The 24,571-nt window shown below is 40.3% G+C and overlaps 2 protein-coding genes across 2 annotated transcripts; one reads left to right on the forward strand and one right to left on the reverse strand.

Moving 5' to 3' along the window:
• Window positions 1–469: 469 nt before the first annotated feature.
• On the reverse strand, window positions 470–4,063 carry LOC311506221 (myeloid-associated differentiation marker-like protein 2). The gene has a single exon (XM_084570103.1). It carries the CDS (start codon window positions 2,079–2,081, stop codon window positions 1,170–1,172), a length of 912 nt encoding a protein of 303 aa, XP_084426229.1. The 5' UTR covers window positions 2,082–4,063; the 3' UTR covers window positions 470–1,169.
• Window positions 4,064–13,421: 9,358 nt separating this feature from the next.
• Window positions 13,422–17,755, forward strand: syngr2a (synaptogyrin 2a). Its single transcript, XM_084571451.1, has 4 exons — window positions 13,422–13,724; window positions 16,162–16,399; window positions 16,540–16,676; window positions 16,761–17,755. The coding sequence occupies exons 1-4, from the start codon at window positions 13,626–13,628 to the stop codon at window positions 16,962–16,964; spliced, it is 678 nt and encodes a 225-aa protein (XP_084427577.1). The 5' UTR covers window positions 13,422–13,625; the 3' UTR covers window positions 16,965–17,755.
• The last annotated feature ends 6,816 nt before the right edge of the window (window positions 17,756–24,571 follow it).

Genomic DNA, 24,571 nt, shown 5'->3' on the forward strand with positions numbered 1-24,571 from the left:
TGAAGTTATCATTACCCCATATTGGGGAAATCTGAGAGAGTTAGGGTACATCCCCTGTATAGGCGTGCACCTCATGCCAAACAGAGAGTGTATTTTTAACAAATGGGTTTTTTGTCTGTTTCTTAAGTTTTTTAACATGAGTAGAATACATATATGACTGGAGAGGTAGACCTGATGTTGTAGTACGTTCAGTAGTTAGCCATGTTGGAGGATCAGAAGCAAAGAAATAAAACATTGCTGTACGCAGCTGTGCTGCTCAGTAATACCATTGTAAGTCAGGCACTTGAAGTCCACCGTCATCACAGGGAAGATACAATAGAGCGAGCCGTAGTTTTGGACGTCTGTTGCTCCATATAAAATTTGAGAACAGCTTTCTGAGTTTGCAAAAAAAGATTGTGAAAGTGGGAGAGGAATAGATTGAAATAAATGGAGAAATTTGGGGTTGAATGTACATTTGGACTTTTTATTGAACATCGAAAATATTACAAACAGGGCAAACTAAGAAACGTTACACTCAACAATCTGATATTGCTTCCAAAGGTGTATATGATACATTTGATATTAAAAAAAGGAAAAGTCCGCTAAATCTGACCATAAATAAGGATCATAATGCAAACTGGATAAAATACATTTAAAAACAACCCTGTAAAGTCAAAGCCACATTATACTGTGCATCTCTATTTTTATATATTACCATCCCATTTATTTTCTTAATACGGTTAAATAAATTGCTTACTCTTTTTGAGACTGAATGAGTCTCTTAGACATAACACTGTTCTGATGCTCCTAAGATCACACACTCTTATCAGTCTGAACTGTATGACACCACACAAGCTATTAGAAGAGGTGTACATTTGGTGCAGAGAGGGACACATTTTGGAGGGTCTCTTGTGGACCAAGTCACACAGATTAGCTTGTCAGTGGTGTGCCCGACAGGCTGTCTGTGGTAAGTCAGTGAAAAAAGAATTGGAGAAAGTCTGTAGAATGTCTACTACTTCCTATCACAGAGTCTCAGCACTAGATGAATACTGATAATAAAAACTGTCTATATATAGAACACAATGAAATCATGAATCCATAGCAATGAGTCTTTCACACAGACCTGGGATGGACAGCGTGCTTGATATTATCCTCTTTCTTAAGTCTTCTTTAAAACATGGGCTGTGGGGTTACACGGCAGAGCTGGAGACAAAGCGAATTCTCTGGGAGTAAACAAGATCAACAAAATACATCACCAGGTTGACATTGGTAAACACTGCCACCACCAGCTTACTATCCCAGGGACAATTTCCACGTGGGCAGTCCTCAGGACGAGCAGTGGTGCCATACTTCCTATCGAAGCTGAAGATGGGCCAGATCAGTGCAGTACTGAGGTAGAGGATAGCAGCAAAAAATGTGTAGATAATCACAAACCGATCAAATGGGATCCGCAAGGCAGAGGTCCTACCAGAGACCGTTATTATGACTACAAGCGTAGTGACTGAGAAGCATAGGCTGTAGACCACTACGCAGTACTGGGTGGCAATATATTGAGTGTACTCACTGTCATTAGCCAGGGCCCCAAAAATGATGCAGGCCACAAAACCCTGGACCACCTTGAGCAGCCCTGAAACAGTGGCCATGTAGCCCACCACAGCTCCTGGTTTGGCTCGCGTTAGGAACACTTCCGCTCCATAGGGGAAGCAGCAGACACTGGAGCAGACAGTGACAGCGATGCGGTAGATTTGGACTTCGCAGCCCTCATTAGAGCACTCTGACTGGAGGAAGTAAACAGGGTAGACCACAGAGGCAGTGACGTACAGGAGTGTTGCCAGCATGGCAAAGGCCACGGTGAAGTTATCCCAGGAAATTGGCATGCAAGTGTGGAGCTGTGTAATGTCCAAGGTGAATACAACCATTGTGATAATGAAGCAGAAGCACCAGGCAAACATGCAGAAAGTTCCATAATTAGCGCTGTAGCCTGCATTGTGGGAAACCAGGGCTAATATGGTGCAGCCAAGTAGTAGCTGGCACATTCGGGCTGCACCCAAAGGTGACAGCACAGCTTCTTTGTTGAGGTAGTGTCCTCCGTGATGATCCATGGTGTGTATTGTCCTTCAGAAGCAGCTGTGTTTTACTTGGAGAGATTCTTAATGTTCCGTTCTCTGTGTTGGTGCCCTTGTCACATAGACCTCACCCTTCCCTGGTTTCCTTTTATAGATGGCCCTTAATTACAAATGTCTGCTTTCTTGAGCTTGCTTTGTAATTACAGCTGTGTGCTTAAGATCAAGTTACATTTATACACTGTTATGTTTAAGTTTGTATAGTAACTTAGAAAGATAAAAAGAAAAGTAAAAGATATTCAGAATAAAATATATTTTTTGTTTTTCCTTGACTGCACAAGTCTAAAACCAAGTATAAAGAGTCTAATTTCTGAAAATGATATAACACAGGGATCAGTCAATTTACAGTGTTTTACAATTTTACAGTGTTGTATAGTGAACAAAACGATCCTTGTCTTACACAAATCTGTAGTACATGTCCGTTGAAATGTATGTTTTCCTTTGCTTACTCAAAGAAATTGTCCAGAGTATCAAAAGGTTAAAGTGAAAAGAAGATCTTCTCCTTTAAGCTGTCCTTTAAAAGGCTTATCCAGAGGCCAGTCAAACAATAGCCCTCTATGCTGAACAAGTGGACGAGTTTGTTGTCCCGTCAGTAAAGTCCCAGCGCTCATCGACTCTGTCCTTTCTTCATTGCAGTCACTCAAACGTTTGGGACTGTCTTTTGCTCCTTGTCTTGCTGTATATGTCTCCTTTTGCCTCTCAGATTTGGTCCACTACTCTTCCTATGTAAAGCAAACACACCCTGTTCCTTCTATGTGTACAGGGGTGGCTGTTTAAGTTAAAGTTTGTGCCGAGCCCAAACTTACAAGACCAGTTCTATAAATAGGGGATCCGTATTCCGCAAACGGGCAAGAGGGCTAGATGTGGTGGGCAATGTGGGAGTCGTATTTCTAGGGAGCACTCATAGAGGCTGAGTCAGAGTTCCCTGGCTAAGAGACTGGCATTTACACACAGTGTAATCACAGGGTGGAAGGTTAAGATTCCCATTACTCACATAAATTACATACAGTAGGAGTGGGATGATTATGCGCAGATTTGACCTGCATGTGAGAACTGAGTGGAAGTGGGTTGCCAGTTACTAAAAATACTTAGCTGGGGATATCAGTATGCAAGATGATTATTTCATAAATCACAAGTTTAGACATTTAGAACTGTTTTAGAATTGTGTTAAATGATTCAACTATTTGAGCCCCCAACATTCCAAACCTGTTAATGCGAGATATAAGTGAAATTCAGAAATGTAGCTTTATTTCTTAATGAAAATGACCCAGACCTATCTAGTTTGATGTTTATGTTTTAAGACTTTCTCAGATTCTTCAATGAAATTCTCTTAATTCCCGTAGGACTGTTTGTAAGCCAGCCATGTCTGTAGCTACCATGGATCCTTGGACTCAAGGACAGCCATTGCTGTTCATTTGCAGGTTCTGTTTTCCTCAAATGTTCATTCTTCAACCAGTAGGCTCTTCTGTTGGCATAGCATCTATGCCTAATCAGTATCACATTTGACTAAATTACAAACAGATCCCGACAGCTGGGATAGGCTCCAGCCCCCCATTGACCCTTCACAGGAACAAGCAGTTACAGAACAAACAGATGACTACCGTCATGGCTGCACACTCAAATGTTTACAATTTTATCAGTAAAGAAACTTCAGGGAGCTAAATGAATACATGGCTCAGAGATATTATTCTTCGTCGGCCTGGCTACCAATTTGAAGAAACACGAGTGTAAGATGGACCACAATTACGGCTGGATGATACAGCAATAAAATGACCCACAGGCAGATTTGGCATGTGTAACAGGATTTTTATTCATCCATATTCCGGAGCACATGAAATCTCCCAGCATCAGACCAGCAACACTCAAGCTGTTAAAATGGCGCCTTTTTATACCGTGTTTCAGCTAATGACCTTGGGAGACTTCATCGACAGGGATCCACTGCCTGCTCACATATTAACACACTTTTCCTTTCTTCAATTATATACCCACACATCCTCACAACCCTATATATATATTCATTTCTCCTATTATTAATGAAAACAAACCCACACTAAACCACATTACATTTAGAACAATAAAACACACATATCCAAATCCCCCCACACCAATTTACACTTGGTTAAGCCACAAAACACAGGGTCCGTCGTCTGGGAAAGCCTTTTGCCCGAACACCCTGAAGACAAAGAGACCGGTGAGTACAAAATTCACCTCCTCATTGCACATTGCACCTACATACAGCTTGCCTGATGGGCAATAGAGGCTTTGTTGAAGCCTCGACACAGGATTAAAAAAAGGTTCATTACTCGAAGCTTCAGTGACACAGTGCTCTATTAGGACATTTAGTGGACAATAAAATGTAGTACAATTGAGACGTGTCTTACTGGTTCATGCTTGTATGGGACTTGATTTGCCATGCACATTCCTGTTCGACTACATTACATGGATATGTGGTTTAAAGCTGATAATAAATAAATGTTATACATATAACAATAAAATACATAAAAAGCAATCAATGGGTATCAAACCCTTACTTCACTAATGGACGATGGTTGTCTTTTCAATGTACCACCAGCCCCTTTCGTAGTGGGCTTTTGTCGTTTGACGGTTTTGATTTACGTCACTACTATGCTCTACGAACCTTCAGTAATTTACAAAATATGCAATCTGATACAACACTACTAACTCTCAAAGCAACTAACACCAACAACAGCAACAAACCAACCTACTCTGCAAAGAAACATTCAGATTAACACCACTAAATAGGGATAGGATATCTGGAATATCCCTGAACACACTCGATCCCACCAGGTGATTCACATGACAAACCGAACCCCTCATCACGTCACTCAAGTGCTTCAAACGTCACTAGTCATGTGACCGAACCTCGCCTCGGCACAGTGGTTCAATACAATTGCTTCATGAGCTACCGCGCATGTGTCGGAGCCTCGGGTGTCAGAGGGCCATCACTACATACACCTAAAGAGCAACATATTATACTTTACATCCACCATCACATTTTTTTAGCTTAGCTCTCGCTCATTGTTTTATCAATTAAAACATGGCTGCATATTTTACCTCCATGTCCCTCTCTTCCAGGTGGAGCTGCATGGCCCACACAGCACCCGCCAGCCAATCCAAGGCTACAAAAGGACAATATGGAGACAAATATTCCAACCCTCAACAGTGCAAACTACAGCCATACCAATGTGCAAAACGCAATGTGATAAAATGTCTTGTGCAAATCTTCAATAAAGTGCTGTTGCTCCTATTAAAGTGCTTGTGCAATTATTAAAGTGCATGTGTTCCCATACTCTAGCAGCCAAAAGTGCATGGTGCCATATTTACAAAGTCAAGTGACGAAGCGCTCTTCGTCACAACGAGTTTGTTCATTTTCTCTATTAATGATAAATAAAATACAATATGTGTAAAAATAGATTTAGCTACAGAAAGAAGAGACTTATAAACGAGCATCTGTGAGCGGATGCTGTCTTTTTTATTCTAAGAGTATTTACCAATGAATGAATGAAGACAGTGGTGTAGGCTGAAGACAGTGCACTCATCTTCCAAACGCTGAAGGAGAAACATGCTTTGCAACTCTAACAGCCAAGAATGAAAGGTGCTGCATCAACCCCCTTACTCTAAGTGCATTGCAAAAAAATGGATGGATGAAATGAATGGCAGTTGTAGCCCTGCGATAGACTGGCGACATGTCCAGGGTGTACCCCACCTCTTGCCCGATGACTGGGATAGGCTCCAGCAGACCCTGTGACCCTTCACAGGAATAAGCGGTTACAGAGGATGAATGAATTAATAAATGTTTGACAGACAAAAGATACACCTAAGCTGGCTTGGGAAGCCAACTGAGTGTCTGTGCCTTTCCTTATAAAGTCCTCATTCTCTTGTTGCAACTTCTGTCTCACTACATTTCAAACAATGGTGTCACACCTCCCAAATTATCCACCCCTCAACAATCTACAAGCAGAGTTTACAGGTGTACATCATTACCTCCCCTTGAAGCATTAGTTCACAGCATTACTCATGTAAACCAGGTTTCTTGTATCTCCTGTTTCTGCCTGCTATCTGCCTCAAGCATGCAAATTCCTCTTTTGTCCATGTCAGACCAGTTTTCTCTTGCTCTGTACTTCTTCAGACAGAACCTGTTTCACCATTATTTTAAAGGTAACAAAGACTATTTTTAAAAAAAAAAATACTGTTTCATATGGGGTGGCACAGTGGAGTGGTGGTTAGCACTGATGCCTCACAGCAAGAAGGTTCCGGGTTCGAGTCCATGGGCCTTTCTGTGTGGAGTTTGCATGTTCTCCCTGTGTCTGCGTGGGTTCTCTCTGGTACTTCGACTTCCTCCCACTGTCCAAAAACATGCTCGTAAGGTTAACTGGTGATTCTAAATTGGCCTTAGGTGTGCATGTGAGTATGAATGACTGTCTGTCTGTCTGTGTTAGGCCTGCAACAGACTGGTGACCTGTCCATGGTATACCCCACTAATGACAGCTGGGATAGGCTCCAGCCTCCCCGCGACTCTTCAGGACAAGTGGTTACAGAAGATTCAATTCAATTCAATTTTATTTATATAGCGTCAATAACAATACAAATCGTCTCAAGACGCTTTACAAAAACCCGGCCTGAAACCCCCAGAGCAAGCCTGAAGGCAACGGTGGCAAGGAAAAACTCCCTTTTAACAGGAAGAAACCTCGAGCAGAACCCAGCTCATATGGAGGGACCCATCTGCCTAAGACCAGCCGGGTACAGACAGAAGAAAGAGAGAAGAGAACAGCAAAGAGAGAAGAGAAGAGAACAGCAAGATAAACATACATCTGTCATAGATACACATATCTGACTAAAGTGTACATGTGGAATCTTATGATACAAACTGATGATGTTACATGACAGTTTGAAAATGTAAGAGGAATCATAGGCAGGTTGGAGAATTGTTCATTCAGGTAGGAGTGGATAACTGCAGGATTCCATGAAGACTGGGCAGGCTGATGAGACCACGACAACAGATGTAGTATAGAGCTCCACGGGAAACACACCACTCCAGGCCAGAGATACTCACAAGAAGAGGGGGGAAGAGGGGGGAAGGGGGGGGGGAAGGGGGGTGGGACACACACAGCAGTAAACATTCTACATAGTAATAGCACAGAATTGTATGACTAGTAGTATATAGGAAATTAGAGGGCAAGAGCTCTGTGCCAGAGAAAAGAAAGTGGAGGATGCGAGAGAGGAGAGAGAAGAAAGAAGGAGGACATGTGTTTGGTGCATCGTCCCCCAGCAGCCTAGGCCTATAGCAGCATAATTAAGGGATGGTTTAGTCCAGCCCTAACTATAAGCCTGATCAAAAAGGAAAGTCTTAAGCCTGACCTTAAAAATAGAGAGAGTGTCTGCCTCCCGAACCCAAACTGGGAGCTGGTTCCACAGGAGAGGAGCCTGATAGCTGAAAGCTCTACCTCCCATTCTACTTTTTGAAATTCTAGAAACCACAAGTAGGCCTGCACTTTCAGACCGAAGTGATCTGCTGGGATGATATGGTACAATAAGGTCTTTAAGATACGATGGAGCTAGACCTTTAAGGGCTTTGTATGTAAGGAGGAGGATTTTAAATTCTATTCTAGACTTTAAAGGGAGCCAGTGAAGAGAAGCTAAAACTGGAGTAATATGATCTCTCTTGCTAATTCCTGTCAATGCTCTTGCTGCGGCATTTTGAATCAACTGGAGGCTTTTTAAAGAGCTATTTGGACAGCCAGACAGTAATGAATTACAATAATCCAGTCTGGACGACACAAATGCATGAACTAGTTTTTCAGCATCACTCTGAGACAGGATGTTCCTAATTTTGACGATATTACGCAGGTGAAAGAAGGCAGTCCTGGTCACTTGCTTTATGTGACATTTAAAGGACATATCCTCATCAAATATAACACCAAGGTTTTTTACAGTAGTACTGGAGGCCAAGGTAATGCCATCCAAAGACACCATGTGATTAGATAATGAATCTCTGAGATGCTTAGGACCGAATACAATAACTTCTGTTTTGTCTGAGTTTAAGAGTAGGAAATTACAGGTCATCCAAGCCTTTATGTCTTTAAGGCATGCTTGGAGTTTAACCAACTGATTAGTTTCATCTGGTTTCATAGATAAATATAGCTGGGTGTCGTCTGCATAGCAATGAAAGTTTATGCCATGTTTTCTAATAATCTTGCCTAATGGCAACATGTATAACGTGAAGAGTATTGGTCCTAGCACAGAACCCTGAGGAACTCCATAACTTACTTTTGTATAAGTAGAGGAATCATTATTGACATGAACAAACTGGAATCTGTCAGATAGATAGGATTCAAACCAGTCTAATGCAGTTCCTTTAATCTTGACCTCACTTTCAAGTCTCTGTAGTAAAATATTATGATCAATAGTGTCAAATGCAGCACTAAGATCTAGCAGAACAAGTATAGAGACAAGTCCACTGTCTGAAGCCATGAGGAGGTCATTGGTAACTTTAACCAAAGCTGTTTCTGTACTATGATGAACTGTAAAACCTGACTGAAACTCTTCAAACAGACCATTCTTGTTTAAGTGGTCACACAACTGATTAGCAACAACTTTTTCTAGAATTTTGGAAATAAAAGGAAGGTTGGAGATTGGTCTATAGTTGGCTAAAACATCTGGATCTAGAGTGGCTTTCTTGAGTAAGGGCTTAATTACAGCAATCTTAAAAGACTGAGGCACATATCCTGTTAATAAAGATAAATTTATCTGGTTCAATATGGAGGTGTTAATTAATGGAAAAACTTCTTTGAGCAATTTAGTTGGGATTGGATCTAGAAGACAGGTTGATGGTTTAGATGCTGTAATTGTTGAAGAGAGCTCAAGAAGATCTACTGGGGAGAAGGATTCCAGATATTGATAAGGTCTTACAAAAGTTTCTAATGTCGCTGTACTTGCATCTTTAACAGCTGTTGGAAGGATGCCTTGAATATTTTCTCTAATGCCGACAATTTTATTAGTAAAGAAGCTCATGAAGTCATTACTACTGAGGGCTAAAGGAATAGATGGCTCAACAGAGCTGTGGCTCTTTGTCAGCCTGGCTACAGTGCTGAAAAGAAATCTGGGGTTGTTCTTGTTTTCTTCTATTAATGATGAATAATATGCTGTTCTAACACTACTGAGAGCTTTTTTATAAGTTGTTAAACTATCTTTCCAGGCTATGCGAGCTTCTTCAGAATTAGTGGAATGCCAAATTCTTTCTAGCTTTCGGGCTGCCTGTTTTAAACAGCGCAACTGTGAATTATACCAGGGAGCTAGCCTCCTCCTATTTATGACCCTCTTTTTCAGAGGAGCAACTAAGTTTAAAGTTGAACTAAGCGATGCTGCAGTGCCATCGACAAAATAATCTATTAGTGCAGGGGTTAAATTGTGGTTGCTGTCGTCCACAACATTGGTACATGGCACTGAGGTAAATAAAGAAGGAATTAATTCTTTATATCTAGTTACAGCATTGTCAGACAAACATCTACTGTAATGAAATGTCTTTTCAGTTCCTGTGTAATCCATTATTCCATTATGATGAATGAATGAATGTTTTATATAGTCAACATTTAGATACATATACTTATAATGAGTATATTAGTTAAACAGAATATTATAGAACACAATAATGAAATTCAGATTATACTTTATTTCAATGATAAAATACAGTACTTGTGTTAAATTTTCATGTTGTAAGGTCATAAAGTATTCTTTTCTGAACATCTTATGGTCTGTGTGACTTGGTGACAGTCACACACTCAGTACTTTGCCTTTCCACCAAAAATCCTCATGATAATCAAACAATAAACAACACAAGGTCATGCGCATTCTAAAAAAAAATCTGGCAACATGGATCCTGCACAAAGACAAGCATAATTCAGTTCAGTTCAGTTTGATTTAATCATGCTGTTACATGCCAGACAGGGGCAATTTATTTTTCTTGTTTCTCCCCCCCCCCGTTTGTTCAGGTAATTCTGCAAGTGATTCCACCTGGGAAGTCTGGCGAGGCCTGCTGATTGGTTGGTTCATCCAATTACCACCACAGGGCCTATACGTTAAAAGGATACAGCTACAGGCTCCTTGCTCTCTATTTCCTCTGCACCTGACTTGCTACTGCTTCCTACTTTCTCTGACTGCTTGTTGCTTGTTTTGGAAACCACATGGTTCAGTCTCTGCCCTCTGATTGTTACCCTGCTTGATTGTTCTTTTGTTTTCTGTTGCCTTCTGTGGTATCAAGACATGTGGACCCCTTTTGTTCGATTTATTTCAGTTGTGGTGGAAGGTGCAGACCAGAGATAAGATTGGGGTACCCTTTACACCCCACCACATAGGTGATCATTTGTTATACACACAAGGATTATTGGTTGGTGCCATTTATGTAGTTCTGGTAACATTGTATTAGAAAAGATAGTTAGGCCCTTTTGTTGTTTTCCATTTGGAAGCGTGTTAGCCAGGCCTAGTTTTGTTTTATTGCTTTCATTTATTTGGCACAACCACATGGTCCAAATCTTCCCCACTGTTTTTGTTTCGAGGAGATTTTTGTTTAGTTACCTTTTGCATTTCAATAAATTTTGTTTAACTTTCCTTACATCCAGACTTGGTCTCATTGATTGTATTGTGTTTGTCCCTTAATTCCCCTGGACACTCTTAGGCTGCGTTCAGACTGCAGACGGATCTGATTCAAATCTGATTCCTTCTCATATCCGATTTTTAGGGCTGACTGTTCACACTGCCTTTAGCAAGTGTCCAAATCGGATATGGTTCTGTTCAGACTGGGCCACATTCTTCACCGGTCTGATAGGTTGCTGTAGCAACGAGCGGAAGCGTCATTCAGCACGTGTATTTGTCAGACGTCATATAATTGCGACAGCGACAAGCAAAACAACAACAAACAACACGATGGATGTACGTCACGTCAGTGTAAAGATTTATAAGGCATGCAGTTTCTTCCTCTGTCCAAGGCGAATTGTTTTCAAAGTCTTCCTCCATTGTGATAGCTGTAATATCACTGTCCGTGGCCGTAACGTGGCTCCTCCACAACGGAAATAGGCACGCGGTCTGGCGCATTGGTTCTGGCCTGGCGTCGCGTAAGTGACGTCACGGACAGTCCAAACCCATCTGAGTGTTGGGAGCTGTTCAGACTGAGACGCATCTGTCCATATCCGATATGAATGCGATATGAAACTACCTCTGGATGTGGTTTGCAACCGTTTGGCAATAATCGGATTTCATGTGATCTGTCACTGTTCAGACTTCAAAATCGAGATCCGATTCAAATCTGAATGGGCTAAAAATCGGATTTTGGCTGGCAGTCTGAACGCAGCCTTAGGGATGTAACAATGCAGTACGTACACAAACATGTTGGGGTGTATGAACTGTAGGATTATGTGTACACATCATCTGGTGATGTGTACCAGAGTTGGTAGTGATTATCCCTGAGGTCTACAATACTATGCAATACTACACAATATATTAACTCTTGCCTACCTCCAGGGCATGATAAATGGCAGAGGTTTATCACAAGAAGCTGTCAGTCTGTTGCCTCACTGACTACAGATCAATGGCATTACCATCTGCAGTCATGAAATGTTTTGAAAGACTCACTGGTGACCACATCACAACCAGTTTCCTCCCACCATCAACCACCCTTCAGTTTGCTTAAAGAGCAAACTGATACATCGACTTCAGAGAAAGCTTAGAAAGGTAAGATCCTGAAGCTGTGTGTATGGTCTTCTGCAAATAACTTGACACCTACAAAACTATGGAATTAATCATAGAGTTGGAGAGTCTCCACTTTTAAGTCCTGGGAGGTTCAAATCTCACATGACCTCTGGATAGGGAACAGCAGTGAAGGTCAGTCAGTGACTATATTTGCTGAGAGCGCCATGCTACCTTTGAGAGCATGCTGGCATACTGCATCTCGGTGTGGTACAAATGGTCATTTGGGTGCGGACAGAAGAAGCTGCAGGGTGATAAAATGGCAGAAAGAGCTATGGGCTGTCCTGTGCCTTCACTGGAGGACATCTCCAGTCACACACAACCAAAAGCCTCATAAGGGATTGCTCCCCTTCCAGATCTACAGGAGCTTCGATGCACTCAGAAACAGATTTAAAGTTTACAGTTTATACTATCCTTTCTGTCACCTGTACTATTGGTGGTACCAAAACTCCTTAAATCCCACCTATAAAGGTCTAGGACTGAGCCATACATCGTCTGTCTCGAAACTCCTCCAGCCATCTATATTGCACAATATGCATGTGTTTGAATTATATTTTTATCTTTTTTGTCAATGCCTGGAAAGGGCCTTATTTGAGTTTTCTAGCATTAGAACTTAAGACTTTAAAGGTGAAATTAGTTACAGTTACTATATAAGGTTAGTTTCACTGCTGTAGTAACCACACTTGGGCGGCTGTGGCTCAGTAGGTAGAGCGGGTTATCCACAAACCAGCGGGTTAGCGGTTCGATCCCCGGAATGTGCCACATGCTGAAGTGTCCTTGAGCTGAACCCCCACTTGCTCCCAGTGCCATGCACTGGTGTGTGTATGTGTGAGCGAATGGGTAGATGTGTCTTTGACTGTAAAAGTGCTTTGAGTACCAATAGGTAGAAAAGCGCTATATAAAAGCAAGGCTATTACCACTTGACAAAGTTTGTAAATTTATCATGTTTTTGAAGAATCACAAATACAAGTTACAGAAACTAAGTCTACAGGTTTTCAACATTTTTTTATTTATTTTTTCCTACAGGAATGGGGGTCAGCTTTTATTCCTGTTGCAACAGTAACATGGGATGCATTATTTAAATGATATTCAGATTTTTATAAGAATGATCTGAACAGCGCATTGCCTCAACGTAAATGGCGCCAGCACGAGGCATATAACTTGGCTTAACCATAAATAAAACAGATACAAATGCATTGGACCTCACTGGTTTTACTGTTTAATCTGAAATAAAAACTAATAACATTGGGTTGACTGCTTGTAAGAAGTCACACCAATTAAGATAAACAGGATCTCATTCGTGTGATTGCTCAAACGGTTTTCCATACATCCACAAAATACCGAAAAAGACCCCAGTTTCTTTGAATGCGGCCGTCCCTGTCTTGTATTTACAATTATGAGTGTTCACTGCCATCTAGTGGTGGTGAGGAGTAACATCACCTTAAAACATTGGATAGAATGTAAGAAGAGTTTAACATTTTTGAGCAGTACTCAAACACAGATTAAATTTAGTTTCTATATTAAGCACTTGAAGTATTGTTTCCTTTGGCACCGTATACACCGTCTTTTTAAACGCAATTCAATTAAACACTGTTTTCTCATTTACAGTTCTCTCCTTGTAGTTTCCAACGAGCCTGTGAACGCATTCTGGAGGGGGAGGTGTTTGTAAAGTTATCAGGAAGCTGATCAAGAAAACGAAACTGCCCTAACTGTGTCAGGGAGAAGTTTTTATTCTTTAAATTGTCTAACACTCGTTTTGTGAGAATGCAGAGCAGTGCTTACGGGGCCTCTCTGGCCGGTGGCGCCTTTGATTTACAGAACTTTGTAGGACAGCCTCAGACTATCCTGCGCTTCCTGAGCTGGGTAAGTGACTCCGGGGAAACGTTCATGTTAGCATCACAGTTAGCCAGCTGTCACCGAGTTTATGTTAACAGATGTATCCTGCCAGCGCCCTCGCAAACCACGTAATCCTAAATCTGGTCAGCGCTGTGTGCTGCTAAAACCGGACATGAACTGCGTGTTAGATTGGACTCCTTAATACACTTTCAAGTATGAAGGCATTTTTGTTGTAGCCCACTAGTTAATATTAGCTCCACGAGTGAGCTGTGACACCGCAATAACCGCTTGAATTTGTGTAATTGTATTGTTTGTATTTGTTTTCGGATTAAAAACTAGACCAGTGGCTGGTGAATGTTACAGATTATGTGACTAATTTTTCTGGTGCGTTTTTTGTGACATTAAAGATCACAAATTTAACTCAACCAGCGCCATCTGTTGAAATCCAGATCTTTGCACCTGTAAATGCACAATGTAGACTACTAATTACAATTGAAGTTCAACAATGTAGCCCACACAAAATAGCAGTTATAATTTATATAAAACAACACATCTTTTTAATTTTTGTTTTTAAATGCACCTTTTTTCAAGAACCTTTTTTATACACCTTCTTCTGTTGCTATTTATTATTATTTACACTGCCTGGCCAAAAAAAAAAAATAAAGTTGCCACCAAAACAAAAAAGGTCACACACTCCAATATTTTGTTGGACTGGCTTTTGCTTTGACTACAACACGCATTCGCTGTGGCATAGTTTTGAGTTTCTGCAATGTCACAAGATTTATTTCCATTCAGTGAAGTGCATTCATTTTTCACCAAGATCTTGTATTGATGATGGGAAAGTCTGACCACTGTGCAAAGCCTACTCCAGCACATCCCAGAGATTCTCAATGGGGTGAAGGTCTGGACTCTGTGGTGGCCAATCCATGTGTGAAAATGATGTCTCATGCTCCCTGAACCACTCTTTCACAATCTGAGCCCCATGAATCCTGGCATCGTCATCTTGGAATATGCCCATGAACATCAGGGAAGAAAAAAATCCATTGATGGAATAACCTGGTCATTCAGTATATTCAGGTAGTCAGCTGACTTCATTCTTTGGGCACACAGTGTTGCAGAATCTAGACCTGGCCAACTGCAGCAACTCCAGACCATAGCGCTGCCCCCACAGGCTTGTACAGTCTTAGTAGTTTCTACAATCTCCTTAGATGTTTTCTCTGCTTGATGCATGCCAATGATTTGACCCTTCTTAAACAGACTAACATCTTTTCCACGACCACAGGGTGTGTCTTTCAACATGGTTGTTTAAGAAGTGAGAAGCTACTCATTGCATCAGTTGGGGTTAAATAACTTACTGCAAGCTGAAAGATAATCACTCATGCAGTAATTATCCGACAGGAGGCTCCTACCTATTTGCTTAGTTAAATCCAGGTGGCGACTTTTTTTTGGCCAGGCAGTGTATTATCCACATTACCTCTGCAATGACATGTATACAATATACAATCCCTTTAACCCAGTGTTTTTCAACCTTGGGGTTGCGACCCCACGTGGGGTCAAATGGGGTCGCCTGAAATGTCTAGTAATTGATAAAAAAATTACTGATAAAAGTATTTTTTTCAACTAGTTATCATTCTTTTTTAAATTATGATTAAAAACACCACACACAATCTTAAACAACTGTATTCTTTCAATTTTTAATTTGAGTTCAAAATATCTGCGCCGGCGATCACGTGACTGCACAAGTGGCAGCTATCTGTCATATAACAAAGCGCATCAGCGATTACATTCGTGAGTGCCAGTGGAGGAGTTCTGGTTTGGAGCAAGAGATGAGTACCCAGAGATCTCACTGTGTGCTCTGAAACGGCTGGTTCCTTTTGCAAATACATATCTGCGGGGGCGTAGCACCAAATTCTGGGCCCTGTACACTCTTAATGTCAGTGGGCCCCTATCCATGCCAGTGCACAAAGCGTGCGAGCAAAAAAACAAAAAACAAAAATTTGGGGCATTTATTTATAAATAAATGAAAATTTAAGCTAAAATCAGATCAGATTATATTGTTGATGACTGGTTCTTTCATTCACCACCTGAATTGATGCATTTGGCCTACTTGTGCTCAAACACCTATAAACATTAGGCTACATCTGGTTTGTGTACTAACGTTTTGATCCATGACACATTTATACAGTCATGTTTACATCCTCTATTCTCAATCAGCTTCTGAACAGCTTCTTATAAAACTAGAACAAAAGTTCCCAATTTGTCAGAGTAAACACAGACAAAATTATTTGATTATTGATTAAAGGTTATTTTATTTTTGCTTAATATCTGTTTTTCTATGCAAAGTTTTTTTTTATGGTGATTTTTTTTTTTATATAATATGAATCATGTAGTCTCACAGCTGCTTGACTGAAACAATACAGTTTTTACCACCACAGGGTATTAAACTTGTGTGTCTTTTTTCCAGATATTTTCCATTGTGGTTTTTGCAACAATCACAGCAGAAGGCTACAGCAACACTGAAAAGGGTCGAGAGGTCAAGTGCATATTCAATGACAATGACAGCGCCTGCAGCTTCGGTGTGGGAATCGGAGTCCTGGCCTTTTTGGCTTGTGTGGCATTCCTCGTACTGGATGCCTATTTCCCACAGATCAGCAATGCTAAGGAGAGAAAATATATTGTTCTTGGAGATTTGTTCTTCTCAGGTGAGTCAGTTTTCATTGTACACTGCATAGCAGAACAAATAAACTAGACCCCCTTACAAAAAGTGTAACTTAACTGAAGATGAAGCTGTTATTTCATCTTAATCCTCACTGTTTATTTGTCTGCTTTCAACATGTGACAGTGGCCTGGACGTTTTTGTGGTTCATTTGCTTCTGTGTCCTGGCCAACCAGTGGTCCCATACCACTACATCCTCTACTACCGTGTCTGATGCTGCACGGGCTGTTGTGGCCTTCTCCTTCTTCTCAATCATCACCTGGGTGAGCCTCTCCATGTGTGTCATCAGATATGATTATGTGAAGACCTGTGTAATATCAGTTATTAATTCAAATTTCTATCAACAGGGTCTTTTGTCATATTTTGCATATGGAAGGTATCGCAAAGGAGTGAGTGACTTTGACCAGGAGTACAGAGACCCAGCCAACGACAACATTACTCCATACCCACCCGCCCCATACTCCAGCAGCAGTGGCCCAGAGGGCTACCAGCAATCCCCTTTCTCCCACAACCAGCAGCACCCAGGAGAGTACCAGCCTCCAACTTATTAAAGGATAGAGATTCAAACAGATGTATTCAACAGGGGTAGTTGTATTTTAAAAAAGATTTGTGCTGTGTTTTCATTTACAAATCAGACTGTTCTTCCTGCAGAACATATTTGTCATAATTTCTGGTGCACTGACATGTTTTTAGTTTATTTGCTTGGGGTGTATTTGCTGTGTTGTAACTTCTAGCAGGAGAGCAATGAAAAAAAGCGATTTTTGTTAGAAGGTGATTGTCTTAATAAAAGAGCAGAATGTTATTTCTGTCTTTTTACCAAAACAGGCTTTGTTCAAGTTTGATGTCAAATCACCAGCTGTAACCAGGTTAGATTTTTTTTTTTAATTTGAGAATTCCAATTTGCATTTAATCAAAATCTTAATAGATTTATTCAAATTCGTGTGCAGCAGTTCAGCCATCATAATTTATTGATACAGTTCACATTGTTGTTGTGACTACATCAAACCCGCATTATTTAATCAATGGTTGCTTTGAAAATATCTTGATAGCTTTTGTGTGTATTTTGTTTCTTCTTTTTTTTTAACTATAACCACAGGCAAATGGCTTTATGGAATGTTAGTTCTTCTTTCAAATTTACTTCTGCTATAGTTTGATTTTACAGTTTTGTGTTTTGTTTTGTTTTACAGTTTTTTTTGTTTTGAGCTGGCCATTTTTATGTAATTCCCCTGTAGAAGTTTAGAGTACCTATTTTGTGTTCACTTGCAGATATTTAAATACTGCAATGTATTTAGAAATTCTGTTATGTTGCATTATTTGGTTATAAATTAGGTACACAACCTTGTTTCTGTTTTCATTTTCTTTCTTTTTTTTTTTTAAAGAATATTATACATTAGAGTCAGACGAGTTGTGCCAAATAAATACTGTTCTGGTTTGGGTAGCCTGTAACTGACATCCTCCTTTGAAGAAAAAGCCGGCAGTTTCTGTGTGTGCTCAGGCATGCTCCTTTGGCAAATATTTGCGTAGTGACTGTGTTGGTGAATGTGGAATTGCAAGGACAATCAGATGTCAGACTATAACTTAATGTATTGAATTATATACATATTTCAGTCATTCATTCACTCAACCTTGAATGAAATATTCTTGTTTGAACCAAACATCCTTGTGCTTTTGAAAACCACTTTTCATATCATTGAATTAACATCAGGACTATCATTTTTTTACTGTAGGCAGGTGAAAAATAAAACCAAGCTCTTGGTAGATGACTAACATTTTTTTTTAAAAATGCTAGACATTTATATGTAAAACCCACAACTTATAAAGTATATTCAAAATGAAGAACACAGCTAGAAAATGCAGTTCCTGGAGCAAATGCAGTTTGCTGAACACTTAAAGAGCTTGCTCTGTATTGCTGGAATCTGAGCTGAATCTGCTGATAAGGCTGAAATGTATAGTTTTGCTTCACTTCAGCTTTAAGTACTAATAAGGAAATTATGAAATATGAACAGTTTGCTACAAATGAAGGTGAACTGTAATAATGAAATGTGTGTAAAGTTACAACTAATGAAGCTATAATACTTAACTGAGACTGAAATGCATTCCACTGCTTTGCAATCAGGTAAATGCAGACTGCTGAAATGTAAATCATGTATGACAGAATATGGCAGAATATGTCCACAATATCCAATAGTATTCCAGTCTTACTGCACGGTTTAACAGGGGCATGTTTTACATGTAATTCTTTGATATGTCTTCTGCTAGCCATATTTGGTTTGGCCTGGGGTGTAACATTTACATTCCAGTTACAGAAGATGCATTCTGTCTCGGGGTAATGTAAGATCACCTCTACAAAGACATCCTTCAGAAACAGTCAAACAATCTGAGTAGATCCACAGCAGCATTCTTAAGTTAGCAAATTATTGGAAGATTATTTTACTGATGCATCCACATACCTACAGAGTTAACATACAACATGACTGAGGCAACACTGTTTTTTCTTGCTCGTTTTACAGGCAGCATGTAAAGCAAAGCAGTAAAATTGCATGAAATATTCAAGTACAAGTATCTTAAAGTTGCTGTAGGTCGAGTGAAAACCGAAAACACAGTGCCACTATCAAACTCAATAAAGTTTTATTTAATCTAAAATGTCTCACCGTTGAATCTAATATAATCTGCATTTTAATTGATGGAGTCCTTTTAGTAAATAGAAGACCAAGCAATACCGAACACGGTCATGCGTACTTATTTCGGAAAGAAGAAGTACAGACTCTGAGAGATGGGAGTTCGGAGGAATTGGGAACAGTAGCGTTTCGGGTATTCACACTAAACTTGGTCGATCGAACGGTGCTTGTCTGCAAGTCATGACGTTTCCACACTAAAGTACAGACGGTAGCCACAAGTACAGACAATAACGCATACTGATAAACGCCCGTGGTGTCCTGTGTTGACTTAAGTTTGCTATTTTTCCGAAGGCACCTAAAAGCAGCGTTTAACAATAACTGTCACACCCACAGCGCCGAAACTGCTCGACGCCATCGTCACCACACACGGGAAGTAGTGCTTGCCTCAAAAGGAGTAAATGGAATCAGAGAAGGGAAGCGATATAATGACATGTGATCGACAGCCTGAACCGGGCTGAAAGCTGACAATTCTGCGGTGAGTATGAAGTCAAGTGGATGGCTGCTGCCAGAACTGAAACTGTTTCAGTTCTCTTCTGTGCGCTGCCATTTTGAAAGGCATAAGTGCAACCTGCGCTTCTGGCAGGACAGGAAAATGAACTAAACACCCACATTCAGAGTCAATGACGACACAAAAAATCTGTGACCCGGAAGCCAGAACAACGTCCCTGCACTCTGGTGATGGGAGGTCCGTCTCTTTTCAAAGATTCGGCTCCTTTGGCTCGGCTCCCTTAGAAGAGCCGGAACTTACGGCTCCCAAACGACTCCTAAATGGCTCCCGAATGGCTTTTAATTTAGTTTCACTCAGAGCCTTCAGTTTTATCCTAAATTATATGGTTGTGGTGTTGGTAAACAATTTTATTGTTTACATAAAATACATATTTTCCTTACAAAAAATACAGTTACTATTGTTAAACATTTTACAACTGAACACAGAACCACAGCAACCACAAACAAATCAAATAAATAAATGCCAATGTTTTAACATTATGACACTTTAAATAAAAGTAAAGGTTGGCATACAGAAATACCTGATACCTCAGCTTGGATGCCCAGTTTTTGCTCATTGGCTCTTGGAGCATCACTACTGCCCTCATTGAGTCTGACTTTGCCAGGCTAATAAATAGTTGCAGACAGTTGATAATGCTGAGTTGCACACTGATGTGTGTGTAAGTGTGTGTGTGGTGAGTCTCTGAGGCAAGGTGGTTTCAGGGATGGCTTTAAATTGGTCAACACCACTTGACAACCAGTTGAGAAAATGTTAGCAAAATGTTAGCAATAAAATAACCAGACCAGAGTGTGTGTTTTGGCTGATGCAAGGAATGGGATTCATGTAGTGAGCAAAGCTAATTACATTAACGTAACAATTTCTGATGTCGTATAATTATTTACTTTTGTTGTCATGTTGCCCAACCCTACAGCTCATGTCATTAAAATCTGAACTGAAATCCTCTGAAAACTTTGATAACCTGACTGCGAAAGCTCAAAGGTATACTGCTGATTAATTTCTCATGCACTCAACAGCTTTTTTAAACTAAACTCCAGAAGGATTTGATCGGTTATTAACAAATGTTAGCTTTCTGCAAGTCAGAGTTCTTCGCTTCAGGAATTCCAGGTTCAGCTCACTGTGTAACTGCTCTGTTGTTGTAAACTGACTGATCTCTGTCACTCATTTACAGTATTCAGAGTACTGATTGCATCACGTGAATGCTTTTGTTATGTAGAATCTATGTGTAGAATTATTGTGATGGTAGTAAATGTTTTTTTCTAACCTCTCTTACCTATCCATTTATTGGTTGCTTTGATTCATGATAACATGAATTATGTTGGCCTCCTGTGGGATTTGGCCCTTTGGACTGGATCGTAATCCTCCAAGTGTATGTAAAGTTCACTAGCTTTGTAACAACCCCCAGTGATGGTTGTATTGCAAAGACTTCATGAGCAGGCAGAGAGTTTAAAGCTCAGGACTGATTGTATAGGTCTAGTGAAATAAGTTTAATGACAGAGGTTCAGTGTTCTGACAGGAGGAGACGAAGGGGTAAGTCAGATCTGCCTTTTTTTTCATATAAAGTAATGTAGAAAAAATCTGAAACTGCGTCATAAAAACTGTTTTGTCAATTAATCAGTCATCCATTGTCAGTGTATTTCATCTCAGAGACTTCAGAGTGGAAGCCATGATGTTGCTGCCATAATGGACTACTGTGTGGCTCGTGGACAGCTGTGTGTCTTATGAGTGCCACGAGCCAGTATTTTAGCCAGTATTTCAGCTCCTGATTTTCTTCACTCCTCGTGTGTAGTGATCTTTTAAAGCTCCTCCTTCTCCTCCTTTCTCCCGCTCATTCTGTCCCATATTTAATTATTTCTCTGCCTTCTTTAGTGATAATGGTACTTGTCATAAATGTCTTTTTGTATAAATGGAGGCTCACTGAATTGAGTGCTGTTCCGCACAATGGAAAACAATAGCGAAGCTCTTGGTTTGAGTCCCCTGGCAGACTCTGAGCAGCTGGGAAGCCAGGGTGGCTGGGTGATGGTGTAAAGCAGGGGTCTTCAACGCTTTCCAGGCCAAGGACTCCCACACTGATGGAGAGATCTAGCAGGGACCCCCTACTTATGTATATGTGTATTTAAAGACATTTAAATTTATGGGAAAAAAAATTGCTGCTGCAGGACCTCTGCGGACTCCTTGTTGAAGACCTCTGGTGTAAAGGAATCCAGCAACTTGGCAGCGCACCTGCTGAGAATCAACTCTTGTAATTGGCAGCTTGATTTAATGAAATTTGAAATTCATTCTCCAGTGACTTTAGTCAGCTGCATTCCAGGGGATAGAGTGTTGACATTGAAACCTATTTGAAACTGTTGCCTAATGATGGAAATTATGGTAAGATTGTTATTCATGTTGACATTAACAACACCGAATTAAGTCAGCCAGACTTCACAAAAATGAATCTGTAATCTGTGTGTAACTTTACCAAAACAATAATGACAAGTTTAGCCTCGTGTTGTCATTCCACAACTGAGTGTCAAAGCTTGGGTCCTGCTAACTTTCTAGAGTAAGCCTGGTTTCAAAAAGAATGGTGGCACCCATCTCTCTTTCATATCCTTCATATCCAGAAGTCTGGCCCTTTTTAGTAGTCATCCAAAGCCACTACCCAGGGTTGAGGTGGGGAGGTAGAGATATAATCTTACACACTTCTCCACAGCAAATCTCCTTAAACCCCACAGACTTAGACCTTGACTTGTCATTCAAGGAAAACACCAGCAGTGCACATTATAATAAAATTTAGTTTCACTGACTCACAACAGCATCTATATACAGATGCAAAACAACACAGTAGAGAAAACAATTAAACAAATAATATGATAAATAATTATTTACAGATATGCAATCCCATAGAGGCTTTGTCTGCTTCAAAACAGTGAGTCCTGGCAAATTTTGTTTGGTACAGCAGTCCACTCCTCTATTCTCTTATCATAAGAACAAGATACACAATCACTGAAAAGTAGGCAAGAGGGCAGGCTATTGCTCTGAGTCATCCTGATACACAGAATACATGCACGTGTAACCCAAGCTAGATAGAAGATTTTCTGTCTTTTCAACCCTAGAGCAATAAGACAGCAGGGTCACTATTTGGACAGTGTGTTCTGTCTGATTCTTGGAGAATCACTACTGTGTCCACTTAACCCCAACCTTAACTTTTTCAGACAATAACTCCACAAAGACTTTCTAGAGCAGATGCTTATGGCTATTGCAAGTTGTACACAGTTTGTTTTTGTGTACATAGGCCTATAAAATAAAATGACGTGGAGGCTGGAGCCTATCCCAGCTGTCATCGGGCGAGAGGCGGGGTACACCCTGGACAGGTTGCCAGTCTATCACAGAGGTGTAAGCAACCTTTTGCAGATAAATATTAAAGCAAAGCTGCATTTCCAATTATAATTAGTACAAGTCACTGCAGTTAAATCATGTTCATCACTGTGTTTGATAATAAATGATAATAAATGGCAAAATAACATGTTTCCAAATTAGGTCAACACTGAATAAATCTTAACTTATTTTGAATCGTGTCATTTAGTAAAAGTTTAAGGTTTAGAAGGGGAAGTACTCATTATTTAGTGGTAAAATTAATGATTAAATGACTACTCAGAATATATTCAATAGATTAATTGAACAATAATAATCATAAAAAATAAGTGATTGAGAAAATTATTGTTTGTAGCAGCCCTAGTCTCTTACTAAGTAAGATAAATCTTTGTGTAAATATACTATCTTACATAGTTTCTGTAACTCCTATAATTGCCAATGGAGGACTTAAATCAATTGGTCAAATGCAAAAGTTTTGACAAAGTCATAAAAGTATTTTATAACATTTTTCAGCCTTCTAATCTAGTGATAATTTTTAGCTAGAATTTTAGTATTGGGCGGCACAGTGGCGAGGTAGTTAGCACTGATGCCGCACAGCGAGAAGGTCCCGGGTTCGAATCCGTGGGCCGACTGGGCCTTTCAGTTTGCATGTTCTCCCTGTGTCTGCGTGGGTTCTCTCTGGGTACTCTGGCTTCCTCCCACCAGGTGTGTGAGTGTGAATGGTTATCTGTCTCTCTGTGTTGGCCCTGCGATAGACCGGCAACCTGTCCAGGGTGTACCCCGCCTCTCACCCAATGACAGCTGGGATAGGCTCCAGCAGACCCTGTGACCCTTAACAGGAATAAGTGGGTACAGAAGATGATGAATTTTAGTAGACACACAAGTATTTTATGACTCATTTGAGCATTTGGGCATATGAGCCATCCTAGTTCTTTTTTGACTGGTTTGTATTGAATTCTCAGATTCAAACAAGACTACCTTGAATTCTTTAAATATATGTTTAAATTTATCTGCTTGCTTTTTCACCTCTTGCCTTCTCCTATACTCTGTACTAGCTTCCTCTTTTTCTCTTTACCATGCGAGCCTCTAGCAGATGGGTTCTGGGGGTGTCCTTGCCGCAGCTGCCTTAGTGCTGGCTCTGTATTCTCTACAGTGTCTTGAGACATCTTTGATTGTTATTGGCACTATATAAGTTGAATTGAATTGGTAGTGTAGTCGCATGTAAAAATGATAACAAATGTAAGAAATACACAAATATCAACTTTTGAAAAAAGGGACTTGCCTGATCTCCATGCATCTTGACTGCAATGGAAACACTGAAAATGGTCTGAAGAAGCCTTTTAGTTCCTCAAAAATCTTTCCTGGGAATAAAGGTCCTGGCTACTTTGGGTGGAAACACACCTGTTAAGATTATCAGACTTTGTGAAAGCATTTACTTTTGAGAACCATCTCATCCTCTTGCTTGCATCCTCCTCTTACTTAGTATAATTTCAGCACTAATATTCATAACAGGACCATTTCAACTGCTTGTGAAAATGGTAGATGCTGTATTGCCTTGCTGGTTTTATATTATCAGATTTACCCGTCCATAGCTGCTGCCCCTTTATTCTCCTGTATTATC

The sequence above is a fragment of the Chelon labrosus genome, assembly GCF_963514085.1.
Source record: "Chelon labrosus genome assembly, chromosome: 21".
NCBI lineage: Eukaryota > Metazoa > Chordata > Actinopteri > Mugiliformes > Mugilidae > Chelon > Chelon labrosus.

Bases quoted from the DNA above. Each gene is read 5' to 3' on its own strand.
- syngr2a (XM_084571451.1), top strand. From the start codon at position 13,626: ATGCAGAGCAGTGCTTACGGGGCCTCTCTGGCCGGTGGCGCCTTTGAT. The intron at 13,725-16,161 runs GTAAGTGACTCC...TCTTTTTTCCAG, and splicing joins TCCTGCGCTTCCTGAGCTGG to ATATTTTCCATTGTGGTTTT. The intron at 16,400-16,539 runs GTGAGTCAGTTT...AACATGTGACAG, and splicing joins TGGAGATTTGTTCTTCTCAG to TGGCCTGGACGTTTTTGTGG.
- LOC311506221 (XM_084570103.1), bottom strand. From the start codon at position 2,081: ATGGATCATCACGGAGGACACTACCTCAACAAAGAAGCTGTGCTGTCA.